The 14061-nt window shown below is 35.6% G+C and overlaps 1 protein-coding gene and 2 long non-coding RNA genes across 4 annotated transcripts; 2 read left to right on the top strand and 1 right to left on the bottom strand.

The window, feature by feature from the left end:
- The first annotated feature begins 665 nt into the window (after window positions 1–665).
- sst6.2 (somatostatin 6.2) lies at window positions 666–1849 on the top strand. The gene is made up of 3 exons (NM_001128784.2): window positions 666–732; window positions 1033–1202; window positions 1386–1849. Exons 2-3 carry the CDS (start codon window positions 1053–1055, stop codon window positions 1572–1574), a joined length of 339 nt encoding a protein of 112 aa, NP_001122256.2. The 5' UTR covers window positions 666–732; window positions 1033–1052; the 3' UTR covers window positions 1575–1849.
- LOC141380512 (uncharacterized) lies at window positions 864–8134 on the bottom strand. Of its 2 annotated transcripts, none has more exons than XR_012398586.1 (4): window positions 8061–8134; window positions 6342–6537; window positions 1448–1576; window positions 864–1170 (listed from the first exon to the last, which is right to left on the bottom strand). It is a non-coding gene; the product is annotated as an uncharacterized lncRNA (long non-coding RNA). The 2 variants fall into 2 exon arrangements; XR_012398587.1 differs by having other exon boundaries at window positions 1042–1170; window positions 7160–8125.
- Window positions 8135–10647: 2513 nt separating this feature from the next.
- On the top strand, window positions 10648–12716 carry LOC141380511 (uncharacterized). The gene is made up of 5 exons (XR_012398585.1): window positions 10648–11096; window positions 11338–11519; window positions 11579–12006; window positions 12253–12552; window positions 12671–12716. It is a non-coding gene; the product is annotated as an uncharacterized lncRNA (long non-coding RNA).
- Window positions 12717–14061: the final 1345 nt, after the last annotated feature.

Genomic DNA, 14061 nt, shown 5'->3' with positions numbered 1-14061 from the left:
TTACAGGTTTCCATCTTTCTTTAAAATATCTTTTTCTTGTGGATAGTTCACCCAAAACAAACAGTCATAATTTTCTAAGCCAAAATTAAGATATTTTGAAGAATGTTAAAAACCTGTAACCACTGACTTCTAGTAGATTTTAAAAAATACCATGGAAGTCAGTGATTACAGGTTTCCAACTTTCTTCAAAATATCTTCTTGTGTTTTTGTGGATATTTCACCAAAAATGAATATTATGTCATCATTTACTCAGCCAAAAAGAAGATATTTTGAAAAATTGTTAAAAAAACATAACTATTGACTTCCAGTAGGTAAAACAAACACTATGAAAGTCAATGGTTACAGGTTTCCAACTTTCTTCCAAATATCTTCTTTCGTGTTTTAACAGAAGAAATACACTCTTAAAGGCTTGAAACAAGTAAAGGCTGAGTAAATGTTTGTAAATGCTCCAGCCGTCGAGAGAGTCGGTGAAATGCGCTAAACGTATTAATATATTGTTTGAAAGAGCTCCAAAGCTGAGTGCCAGTCTCAGGCGAATGATGCTGACTCATTGTGGCGATTCAGCGCATAGAAAGCCAGACGGGAAGTGAACACCCTCTTTTGACCCATCTGCCAATTAATTATGCATCGACTGGGGAGGAGTCAGACTACAGATGAGGTCTCACAAAAACAAGAGATGCTGCAGTCTGAACCGACAAATCCCACAGACCAACACTTCATTTAAGAGCTGATGTATGTATATAATCAAGCATGTTTTGTCTTTATGCATGTTTGTGGTTGTGTTAAGGTGACTTCAAGGTGTCTTTTAGAGCAGGCGGGCATTGCTTTTGTTAAAATCATAAAAATAACTCTTCAAAAGAAGTATGAAATCAATTGGTTTATTTGCTTTGGCTACTTTTAGTATTACACAAGTACCTATTTTAAAAATGTGCATGCAATAAGAACGCCTACTAATTTGCCCTCTAAGTCACCTAATGAGGGAACATCCTAATGGCATACCTTTACCGTACTGCGTCAATTTGTTTTGTGCAGGTACAGTACCTCTCTCAAACATGACAATGGGAGTTAAATGGGACAATCGTGATGTTTTCCACAGAAGCATGTTCCTCATGCGGGTTCTGCTGAGTCTGTTTCCTCTGGTCTTTGTGATCTGGAATGGCGAGGCGTTACCTATACAAGATAAACAATCACAAACCAATGAGGTGAGATTCTTATTTAAAGAATTTCAAAGAGAAATCAAATGCATGCTGGTTAGTATTTGTTAGGTTCTTTGTTTTGTTGGCTAAAAATAACTGTACTGCAGTCTTTTAATACTGGTACTGCTGTAAAAAATCAATAGCTGTGATCCAATGCCCAAGTCCACAGAAATGTATATTATCTTCTAGATACTGTCCAAGGAAGAGGATGGGTTGAAGATGATAACATATGTGGCAGAGCTGAACCTCACCAGTAAAGAACTGGCTGATCTTGACGCTGAATTGTTGAATGGCAAACTGTGGGAGAAGTCTGATAAACCTTCTAAAGATAAGTCTCCGTGCAAGCTCTTCTTCTGGAAGACCTTCTCCTCGTGTTGAGTCTGGGAAAATGACAGAGCACATGCTGATGAGTGTTTAAATCTACTGTCCTGCCTTTAAAGTTTGCCAATCTAATCATGTATTGTATTGAAATCAAGAGAATGTATCCCGTTGGCTTCTGCTGGAATATACTTTTTTACATACTTTTAACAGAATGATTTATACTGAATGAAACCTCTTTTTGAGTTATCTCCAAATAATACAATGGCCTTTAGCATGCCCCTTTGTACTGTTTGACATCCTGTTTGAAACATGTAATAAAAGTAATAAATCTCTTCATGTCATCTTTATAGCTTAAAAATGAGTTCATAACTTTAAAATCGCTAATAACATCGACATGCCACATTATTATACCATAGCATTGACCAACCGTCATTGTGAAGGGTGGTCAGAGTAGGCCTATTACGTGCAGTTTGGCCACCACCTAATGGTAAAGTAAGGGAACTTCTTTTTGATGGATGTGGCCTGTTTGTATAGTATAGTATAGTATAGTATAGAATAGTATAGTATAGTATAGTAGTATTTGTTTTACCTACTATGGAAGTCAATGGTCAAAGTTTTTTAACATTCTTCAAAATATAATTTTTTGACTGAGAAAATGATGAGAATTGTTCATTTTGGGTGAACTATAGTAATCCACTTGGAATTGCAAACTGACTAACAAAGAAATCATCTACTTACTAGGTATTTTTTACATGCGTATAAAAAAGAAACCAGCACATGCTGTGGTGGCTAGGGGTGTTCGGTTGCAGGTTTTTTTCTTGACTCCTAATTTTGGAGTGGGTGGAATCGACTGCAGAATGGACTCCAAAATAGGATTAACATATATTGCATTTTATACAATTCTATTGTGTCAGTTGCAGCTTTACATTGTGCAGTTCTCCTCTGGCCAGACAAAACCAGCAGTTTATTTCGGCTGCAGTAAAAAATAAAATGGTTATTAACCTACACTTTTTTTACAGCACATTTTAATTGTCCAATTTAGATATTTTAGAAAACTGCATTGCAATCTTGGAGACAGAAAGCTAAAACATCAATGTGTTATCAAAATATTGAACGAAAAGAAGTGTAGCTGTTAATCAACATAGACAAAACACCCCAATTGAGCCTACAAACAACGTTTGAGTCATAAAATAGCCTATTTAATGTAAATTAATGAATAAATTACCTATATAAAGGTAAAACAAACAGAGCTCCCCATAGAGAACCAGTCAGCTGTATATTTACTACAGATATGGTTAGATGGTCACTATGGTGGTTTTCTAACAATAAGAAGACTGCATTTTAATTCTAAGATTAAAATGTAGTATTATTAGATAATGAAATTATTTCTAACATTATTGATTAGGATAAAAGGTTTACAGATATTAAATTAAAACCACCCTGTAGGTGATAGCATCACACTGTCTAAAGGTCTTAATTCATTCAAACGGAGAAACTGAAATAAACATTTATGGATTAGTAAATAATAAATATGAGGAAATGTAATAAAGAATTTTACTAATGCTGGAACATTCACATAAGAAATAATATACATTTATATTAATAGCAGGATCAAAGTAAAAGAAACTCAATTATTGAGGAAATAAACCAAATAAATAAGTGAAAAGGTTGCAAACATATCATTTTATTTCTTATCATATATCATCTCATCTCCTATTCTTGATAACATAAACAATCACTTTTAAACACAGAAAGCAGTTCAGTATTGAAAGAGAAACATTTGGACACATCTCCAGTACTTTAACAGACTTAAATCACAATGTGGAATGTTAATGTTTTCAGTTGTAAATTTTCCAGAGAAGTCTCTATCACGAAAACTTAAAATACACTGCGTTACCGATAGAGGAATGTAAAGTGACGTCATTGTGAAAAGGGTATGTCCTTCTACATACAATAGAAATCAGAACATCAAAATGTTTCTGTTTTATGTTGTTTATAACTGTTTAAATCGGCCAAAATAAAAAATGCCAAACAGCTTATAGACTTCCAAAACTTTTTGCTCATAAAGGGGAAAAAGTTCAAGAAACTAAAAGAAAGGAAGAATATATGGGTTATATAAAAATCAGATACAAACACCACCACCATATACTTTAAAAGATGACCACCACATGTGTACAAAATCCAGGAGAATATGAACAACGTACCATGTAACTGCAGCAATAAATTGTTTTTGCACTACTTACCTCCTAAATCGCTTTTTGGAGTCTGGACACATCTGAATCCACAAATCACACCAGAGGATTGAAACCCATCCGTAAAGCAGGCTTACAAAAGGTATGTTTGTTTGTGTTTTTGATCAACGTGATCGGTGATGCTAATTAACCTGCAGCCCGGCTTGAATGGAGAAAAGTTTAGCCCGTAAAAACATTAGCTTCGTATTTAAATTGAATTGTTTAGCATAAACGAGAAACTGCTACTCTACAGTTTGTTTAGACTGTTTTAAAGAGTTTTTGTGATGCATTTGGACATTAAAAATCATCATCCAGACAGTGATGGTGGAGTGAATGTTGAATTAAACATTAACTGTACCGGATTAGTGATGTTGTATTGAGGTAAAGTTGGTTTTATTTTGCGCATTCATTCAATTTTGGACAATGACAATTTGTAACACAATATATGATTATGCCAAAGACTGTAGTATAGAATGTAAAAGGGACTTTGCTATTGCTTACCGCTCCATTGAATATTGGGTCTGAAATCACATGTGTAACTTCAGCACAGCACTATATAATGGATTGTAAACAATGTTGTACTTTGAAAGTCATTGGCTAATAATGTGATTTCCCTATTTAGAATTTGCAATCAATACTTTTCTTAAACTATATTATTAAGCAGAAAGTCTGAATGTGTGAAAATAAAATAAAAAAACTTTTCCCCAATTGATGTTGTGGTGATGTTGTGGGTCACCTTGATGGATTTTTTTTTTTGGACTCTAAGATAATGTTGAATCTCTGACATGTCCATTAGGTCATTCTGCACTGATCCAGAGTCTGTGTTTACTGAGATAAATTCACATTTTATCAAAACCTTTAGAATTCATGTTGTCATTTTAATTAATATTGTAATATTGTGTTGTTTGTCCTCTTTCAATTTTAGTTCATTGACTTAAAGGAAACACAATTTATTGGAATTAATAAACACTGGTTCTTCATGTAAATTTGGAATTCAGTTTAATAGATTTTCCTTTTTCATTTTCATTTAGGTGATCTTTTAGTATTTCCTTATTGGTTTTGTCAAATTTATTAATGCATACTACTTTTTTTAAGTGTTTGTAATGTTTGTTTCTTTTATTTTGGTGAATGAAAACTAATTGATTTACTTCAGTTTTTATATTTTCTTTTCCATATGTGTTTGCCTTTTATATAGTTTTTTAGATTACAGTAATTATATTGTGTTTTTATAATTTTTATTAGATGTGTTAAATAATATTTCAGTCAGATTCAACTTGTTTTGCAGAAGCACTTTTTCAGTTTTTGGATTCTTTTAAATTCAATATTCTTTTTTGCATTTTCCATTTTACATGCTTTAGCCTCAAAACATGTTTCAAAGAATTAGTTTTTATGCCACAGTTATCCTCTCTGTGTAAACACCCAAGAAATGTGAAATAATAGGTATTTAGACATCCACAGTACTAGGGCTGCACAATATGTTACAGCATCAATATCGCAATGTGATTTTTTGCAAAAGTCACATCGCAGGATATGCAAAGTTATGCCTTGATGGTAGTTTTTCATTTCCATGTGATTTTGAGGCCTGTAAGTGTATAATTATTTTAAAACATTTAAGCATAAGAAATTGTACTGAATTGTAATGAATTGTTTTTATTATGGAATTACTGTACCTGAATACTCTTAGACTCGGAAAACGATAAACCAATATTTCAATTGTATGTTTTTTTTTTTTTTCATTTCATTGTATTGATCTATGCTTGTAGATAGTTTATATTATATGCAGATGCACTTCTCCACATAATCATCCCATTTCGTCTAATTATGTCATCTGGTGAATAATGTTTTGTTCATGAATATTCATTGAAGAATAATAGCATTGCGATGTTCAATTTTTCCTATATCATGCAGCCCTACACAGTACATTTGGATTAACTTTTATTATATAACAGCCAACAGTGGAGACACATAGTGCATACTGCAAATTTAAAATACACATTAGCTTAATGACATGTCTAATTTTGGATTCACACCAAATGCCTAGCAGCATGTCACTCTGTCTAGTTTACTCACTGGATTATTTTCACCTTAAATGTGTTTTTTGGTCAAGTTGAATCATTTAAACTTGTGTGGTAGATTCCCTCTATGCTAGGTTCCCACCCTTACATGCTGTCATGGCATTGCAGTCAAAAAGTGTGGTTATAGTGATAAGTCAATGTGGCAAAAACCTAACAAAACCTGATGAAAAGCAGGTCAACTTGAACAGTGCACAAGGGTTAAAGGGACAGATCACCCCAAAATGAAAATACAGTCATCGTTTACTCATCCTCCGCTTGTTACAAACTTGTTTAAGTTTTTTTATTATGTTGAGCACAAAAGTTCAGTTCATTTATGGTGCGCTAAGATGGCTTGATGTTGATGGATTTGTGTTTTTTTTTAACAGGTGTGTGTGTGTGTGTGTGTGTGTGTGTGTGTGTGTGTGTGTGTGTGTGTGTGTGTGTGTGTGTGTGTGTGTGTGTGTGTGTGTGTGTGTGTGTGTGTGTGTGTGTGTGTGTGTGTGTGTGTGTGTGTGTGTGTTTAGTGGGTGATGTTTTACCCTTATGATGCAGCTTTGGAGCGGCTGACGCAAGATGATATCATGCTAAACTTTAAAGCGGTGATGCAGGGTTCAAAGATGCTGCGAGAGGAACACTCAACTTCTCAACATCTGCAGGCATCTGCTATAACTGCAGGCAACCAGCTGAGGTGCTGGAGAAATTCAGACTGTTGCCTGGAGGACATCGAGCTGGGCCCTTTGGGAAGCACAGGTGAAACACACACATGCACACACAGAGTTGTCACAATTATGAAAAAATGGCTTATTATTAATGCAGTAAGAAATAATTGAGATCCATTTGCAATTCAAGTCTTCTGATCAGCCCCTCAGACCATTTTAGATGAAAACGAGGAATGAAATTCTCGAGGTTTCTGGTGCATCTGTTCACCATAGAGGGCTTTTTATTCAGAACAGACTTTGAGCCAAACGTCATGATGATGTAAAAATGAGTACAGAGAGGAAGACAAGACGCCTGTGTGGATGGCCATTAGCCTATATGGAAATATTTACATGTCCACTTAAAGCTAGTCCAAGATGAACCTCAACTGAATTCTGAGATTGATGATCTGTTTTGTGATGCACACAGATTTACTTGCATTCAAAGGTTTAAAAATGTGAAGGATATTGCGGATAAACTTCGTGAGCAGAGAATAATTCATGAAGAGTTATTATCTGAAATCATACAGACTAATTCCACTCAGCAGGTTATGAGAAATATTTGACTGCGCATTCAATTGGTGAGATAGATAGAAACATAGACAGACATAAATAGCCTACATACATTCAGGGCTTGACATTAACAGGTGATCCTCACTCACCGACGAGGGCTTTAAGGTGGCACTCAGGCCCGGCGCCAGGAAGTCAAAACTGAGGGGGCGCAGTCTTTAACTGCATAGGGGGGCACTAGACCTGGTGACTGATTTTGGTCTCTTGTTTCTTTCATTTAGGCTATTTATTTACATTTATTATTATTTTGCATTACTGCCTAAGTTACTGACCTAAGGCAGTAATATAGGCTACGTTTTAATAGTAATAACAATGCAGTTTCGCTATTATGAATTTTATTAACGATGCATACCGCTTATGCAGACGGATCATGGCTTCAGTGCCAAACGAGTGCTTTAAATCATGTTATTCTACTTATTTCCGTTTTATTTTAAATAACAGGCCTATAAATGTTTAAAGTTTTAGGTAAAAACGTCAAATTATGCCCACACATGCAAGCTGACCCACGATCAGACTGTTCATTTAAGGGGTAAATAAATATAGTGAAATCAGCTAAACCGAGTCATCCCGCTTCACGTAGCCTATCCAACCAACATCAATGTTAGGGAAAAGCTAAATGTTACAATCTAATGTCATTTAAAACAATTACTTAGTTATATTTTAAGGCATTAGTGTAGCCAGAAAAATACCTAAAAAAGATACCAAAATTCACATGTTATTACCGTGAAAATTGGTTAAATTGCAATGAGATGAAGAGCATCTGACAGTCTGGGCAAATGATGAAACTTCTGCTCAGACAGCGATGTTTACGAGCAAGCTAAATGCTGCATTGTGTAACTATGGTACACAGACGGTACTCTTTATAGTTGCCTAAATATCATTCTGAAATCCCGCCAAGACTCTCAAAGAGCGTAAAAGAGTAATAAGAGTTGAGCATGATATGACGTGAATACTAGTTAGCTCCCATAGAAATATACATTGGATGTCGCCTACCTTGATGTTTTCTATTGGAAGGAATGCGTCAATAGAGCCGCCATTTTAGTACAGGGTAGCGCTCCTTTGAAATGAACGCTCCTTTTAATTAAGCGCCATCTAGCGGTCACATGATCTAAAGACTAAATATTATGACAACTTGTTCAACTTCTTTTATAAATATATATACCTTGATATAACTTTTTTTCTCACCAACACACTGGTCTTTTTCACAAGACAAAATTTTGTTGTTAGAAACTGTATTTTATATACTTAAATTTGAATTTGCATGCTAAAAGTCCTTGAGTAAAAGACATTTTACTTGATTAGGGTCATTAAAAAACTCCCTATGATATAGCCTATTCCTGCTGTAGTCAACCTTAATCCTAATGTAGGTTGCCATAAAACCAAAACAACACCCATTCTTGTCTTAGGACATTTTATTAAGCAAATTTTAAAATAACAGTAAGTTCATGACATGTTAAATATATAGTAAAATTTGCTGGTTTTAATCATACAGAATAATATTAAATATAGTTATGAAACAACCATAACATAACCCTTATGTCTTGGGACATCTTGACTAACTTTTTATTACCTACACCAAATGTTGACTAATGAAGGTACATTTATAACAACCATTATTTGTTAGACTCCAGTATTGTCAAACCATGTTGCATACAAATGCACTCAACAGACTTACATGACAGTGCATTGCTGTAGAGGACAAATAAAACACGAGACAGATGTTTAGAAAGAGTATAGTTTATTTAGTTTGACATGCAAACAAGACAAACTTTCAGAAAACAACCCGGAAACATTATAACGCGCGCGCTCGTGAATATAACCCACGGTTGTCTTCAACTGTTTTCTTCAATAGTCCTTCTTTGCTCAACAGCTTAGCTAAAAAACAAAGCAAAACATTACAACAGTCAGACAAAGAGCAAAGAGCATAGAATCACCAAGAGGCGACACTCTACAATTTGGGAAACAATAACGCGCTTTTTGAATAAATCAAATAAAAACAAAGCAGCTGCTTTCCATCGCGACAGCAATAAGATCCAATGGACGGCCGATCGCTTTCACTTCAAAATGGCGGAATCCGGGGCTGTTGCTCTTGGTCATTTTAGGCTCTTTGCATAAAGTTAAATCATAACAGTTACCATGGTGTCTATTTCAAACTATAGTAAACTAAAGTTTGAAACTATAGTTTAAAATAGACGATGAGTGGGCCTCGCTACTCCCACCCACCATAACCCTCGCAGCGAGGTCCCACTACCGGCCCCCCGTGTTTCCCTGAGGGTCCTCGGGGGTTGTTTGTTCCCTGCCTAGGGCTCAAAGGCCGCCTCGCCCCAGGGAGTGCACGAGAAGACCGGGCGCCAGGCCGTGCCAGTATTCACTGGATGTTGCTCGGCGGCACATTTCGAGCAACAAACACGTAATATTCCTTGCGATGTTACGTTTATGTACGTAAACCACAAGGAACTACAGCACAGACGGGCCCGAGTGAAGCTTCACGAAGCGGACTTCGTGAGATTGGCGTGGCTCCACTCGTACCGTCGGTATTGAACTCACCTTGGTCAAGTACAAACAGCAACACCGAGCGAACTGACAACGCTGACAGAGAGCACACGAGCTTTATAGGAATGCAGATGCAAATTTTTACAAGGCACGTCACTGCTATCTCGTTGTCATGGCGAGCGCTGAAGAGGGCTTACCTGATTGGAGTAACTTACAAGTTACACAGACTCGGGAATCTGCGTCACGGCGAGTTGCCGTCTGCCATACACAAAAATATATTAAATATATTCAATATATAAATATTTATATATATTTTTTTTACATTTTTGGTGCTGTGTAATATTCTGGGATGCAGTAGAATATGGAGACAGATGAATATAATTGGGTATATGCCGAGCTAGTGTTGTTCCCATATAAGTTACGTATAAACTTCCGGTGAACGGTTATTGTGAGTTTTTTCCATTTTATACGGTTCCTTTTACAGCATTCATGTTGTAATGTAATTAAAATACATTCAGTTAAATAAACTTTGGCATACATTTAGTTGTTCAAGCGTAAAACGAGACAAAAGGCCTTTTACTTGCACTCACCCGTCAGAATCGGCAGGATAGCGCAGACATTGAATATACTGAGGTAAAATATGGCGGGGAAAATGTAATTTAATGTAGTGCTTCTAGTACAATCTGAGAACCACTTCATATCGGATATCACTCAGCCAGTGGAGATCGCTGATTTTTAAAAGAAAACAGACCTTAAAAACGTGCAGATTTTTCCTTTGGCATACAGTTCGCCGGAAGCGCTTAACCCAGGTTACTGGCAAATTAAGAGTCCTATTAGCATGCTTCAGCATATACCCTAAAATCCCAGAATGTCTGTCGAAAAAGAGTACGGGTTTAACCCCGGCATCCTGGCCAAATTTACCCACTGGCCTCTGTCCCCATATGGCATGCACTAAATTCCAGGGGTTTCATTACCACGACGTAAAATGGGCGTGGCTCGGTCGGTGTTTGGGAAACGCCCCCTTAAAAAAAAAACAATACTGAGAGGTCACCGATCATGCGCAGTACAGGTTCTTTTTTAGCGCGGTCATTTCAAACAGGATGATAATGGATAAAGAACCTACCGCGGTGGATAACGAGGGAAAAAACAATCATACAGGTTATTTTTTTGGTTTTATAATGTTATATTTTAAAGATTTCATTAGCAAAAACGGCTGACCTCGTTTTACTCCGTTTTACTGTCTCTGGGCTTTTGTACTTCCATTTTAAACCAAATAATAATGGTTGTGGTAAGATTAACCGTGTTTTTGTAGTTTAAAATATGGTATTCAGTCATGTTTAAACAAATAAATAACACATTTTCTGTAATAAATCGTGGTTAATTTTTCTTTCTCGATCTTAGTTAATTAACATAACTCATATTTATTTTCTATTTTTATTTAAAGTCATCATACACAAAACAACTGGGATCAGGACAGGTATCTGATGTTAACTAATATAAAAGTGATCATACATAAAACCCCTGGGATCAGGACAGGTATCTGATATTAATGTATATAAAAGTGATCATACATGAAACCCCTGGGATCAGGACAGGTATCTGATGTTAATGTATATAATATAAAAGTGATCATACATGAAACACCTGAGATCAGGACAGGTATCTGATGTTAATATATATAAAAGTGATCATACATGAAACACCTGAGATCAGGACAGGTATCTGATGTTAATATATATAAAAGTGATCATACATGAAACACCTGAGATCAGGACAGGTATTTGATGTTACTGTATATAATATAAAAGTGATCATACATGAAACACCTGGGATCAGGACAGGTATTTGATGTTAATATATATAAAAGTGATCATACATGAAACCCCTGGGATCAGGACAGGTATCTGATGTTAATATATATAAAAGTGATCATACATGAAACACCTGGGATCAGGACAGGTATCTGATGTTAACTAATATAAAAGTGATCATACATAAAACCCCTGGGATCAGGACAGATATCTGATGTTACAGTATATAATATAAAAGTGATCATACATGAAACCCCTGGGATCAGGACAGGTATCTGATGTTAATGTATATAATATAAAAGTGATCATACATGAAACACCTGAGATCAGGACAGGTATCTGATGTTAATATATATAAAAGTGATCATACATGAAACACCTGAGATCAGGACAGGTATCTGATGTTAATATATATAAAAGTGATCATACATGAAACACCTGGGATCAGGACAGGTATCTGATGTTACAGTATATAATATAAAAGTGATCATACATGAAACCCCTGGGATCAGGACAGGTATCTGATGTTAATATATATAAAAGTGATCATACATGAAACACCTGGGATCAGGACAGGTATCTGATGTTAACTAATATAAAAGTGATCATACATAAAACCCCTGGGATCAGGACAGGTATCTGATGTTACAGTATATAATATAAAAGTGATCATACATGAAACCCCTGGGATCAGGACAGGTATCTGATGTTACAGTATATAATATAAAAGTGATCATACATGAAACACCTGGGATCAGGACAGGTATCTGATGTTAATATATATAAAAGTGATCATACATGAAACACCTGAGATCAGGACAGGTATCTGATGTTAATATATATAAAAGTGATCATACATGAAACCCCTGAGATCAGGACAGGTATCTGATGTTAATATATATAAAAGTGATCATACATGAAACCCCTGAGATCAGGACAGGTATCTGATGTTAATATATATAAAAGTGATCATACATGAAACCCCTGAGATCAGGACAGGTATCTGATGTTAATATATATAAAAGTGATCATACATGAAACACCTGAGATCAGGACAGGTATCTGATGTTAATGTATATAATATAAAAGTGATCATACATGAAACACCTGAGATCAGGACAGGTATCTGATGTTAATATATATAAAAGTGATCATACATGAAACACCTGAGATCAGGACAGGTATCTGATGTTAATATATATAAAAGTGATCATACATGAAACCCCTGAGATCAGGACAGGTATCTGATGTTAATATATATAAAAGTGATCATACATGAAACCCCTGAGATCAGGACAGGTATCTGATGTTAATGTATATAAAAGTGATCATACATGAAACACCTGGGATCAGGACAGGTATCTGATGTTAATGTATATGATATATAAAGTTTTTGGCACAAAAGCCGTGGGATCGGGACAGGTATCTTAAGTTATAACAGTATTAATGTAATCTGAGAGGTATCTTAAGTTAATTTGTTTAATATAACATTCACTGACTTCACATGAAACACCTGCGATCAGGACAGCTATTTAGTACTGCATATAAAAGGCATTTGACACGAAACCCCTGCAGTACGTACAGGTATCTGAATCAAACGGCTGTTTTCACAATCTGCGCATGATCCGTGACCTATGCAAATTCACAGATAGGCCACGCCCACCCGATGACGCAGTAGCGGTTACGCTGTACTGAAACCCCTGGAAAAAAGTGCCTGCCGTCCCCATATATCATAATTGGCTTCATTACTCTTTCTTCTCTCTTCTGTGGTGTGCGGTCTGGTGGAAAATGGCTGCTGTCACTTCATCCAGGTGGATGCTACACTGGTGGTAACGTAGATGAGGAGATTGCTACCCAATAAATAGCAAACTAGCTAAATTTAATTACAATATTTCCCCTAAATGCTAATTTTGTACTCAATATGATGAAACTCTAAACCATTTATTTTGGGAAAGTGTTTTCGGTTGACTTTTCCAATTTCATAAAAAAATTCTTATTCCCAAACTTCTGTATTTCCCCAAACATTGTATTCTTTGGTTACTCTCTGTGTAGATCCTTCTCATTGTAAATTTATTATTTATTTATTAAATTTTACATCCATAAATGTACATTTTCAAAGAAACACCCTTACTTTTTTATTTTCAGAAAGGACTTTGAAATTTATGTGAATTCTTTAAAAGACTCTAACAATTACATTGCATTTAAAAAGTTTGTAGTGAACAATCCTTTATAAATACTGGGGGGGGGGGGGGGGGGGGGGGGTAATTAACGTTCTAAATCAGCTTTACAAAAGGTGCACGTTTATTACATTACAGTAAAAAATCAAACAATTTAAGAAGCATACAGGACTTACCCGCTTGGTGACCTGACGTTTTTTCTATTTTAAGAGATAGTTCAATCAAAAATATAAATTCTGTCATCATGTTCATCCTCCTCTTGTTCCAGTCATGTTTGTTTTTCCTGTTAATACAAAATGTGGTATTTTGTAGAAAGCTGCAACCTGTAACCATTGACTTCCATAGTATTTGTATTACTATGGAAGTCAATCGTTACAGGTATTGTGAATTGAGTGGTGATGAAGGTTGTGGTTAATTTTTTTGGATGAACTGTCCCTGTGTTTGCTGTGCCATTAGTTTTGATTGCACACATTCTTCCTTAAAAGTTTGAACCTTTAATAGAATTGCTTAAGA

Source organism: Danio rerio, chromosome 23 (genome assembly GCF_049306965.1).
Source record: "Danio rerio strain Tuebingen ecotype United States chromosome 23, GRCz12tu, whole genome shotgun sequence".
NCBI lineage: Eukaryota > Metazoa > Chordata > Actinopteri > Cypriniformes > Danionidae > Danio > Danio rerio.
This window is presented reverse-complemented; position numbering and strand designations above follow the sequence as displayed.

Excerpts from the sequence above, each read along its gene's own strand:
- sst6.2 (NM_001128784.2), top strand. The coding sequence starts at position 1,053 with ATGACAATGGGAGTTAAATGGGACAATCGTGATGTTTTCCACAGAAGC. Across the intron at positions 1,203-1,385 it reads AACAATCACAAACCAATGAG|ATACTGTCCAAGGAAGAGGA; the intron begins GTGAGATTCTTA and ends ATTATCTTCTAG.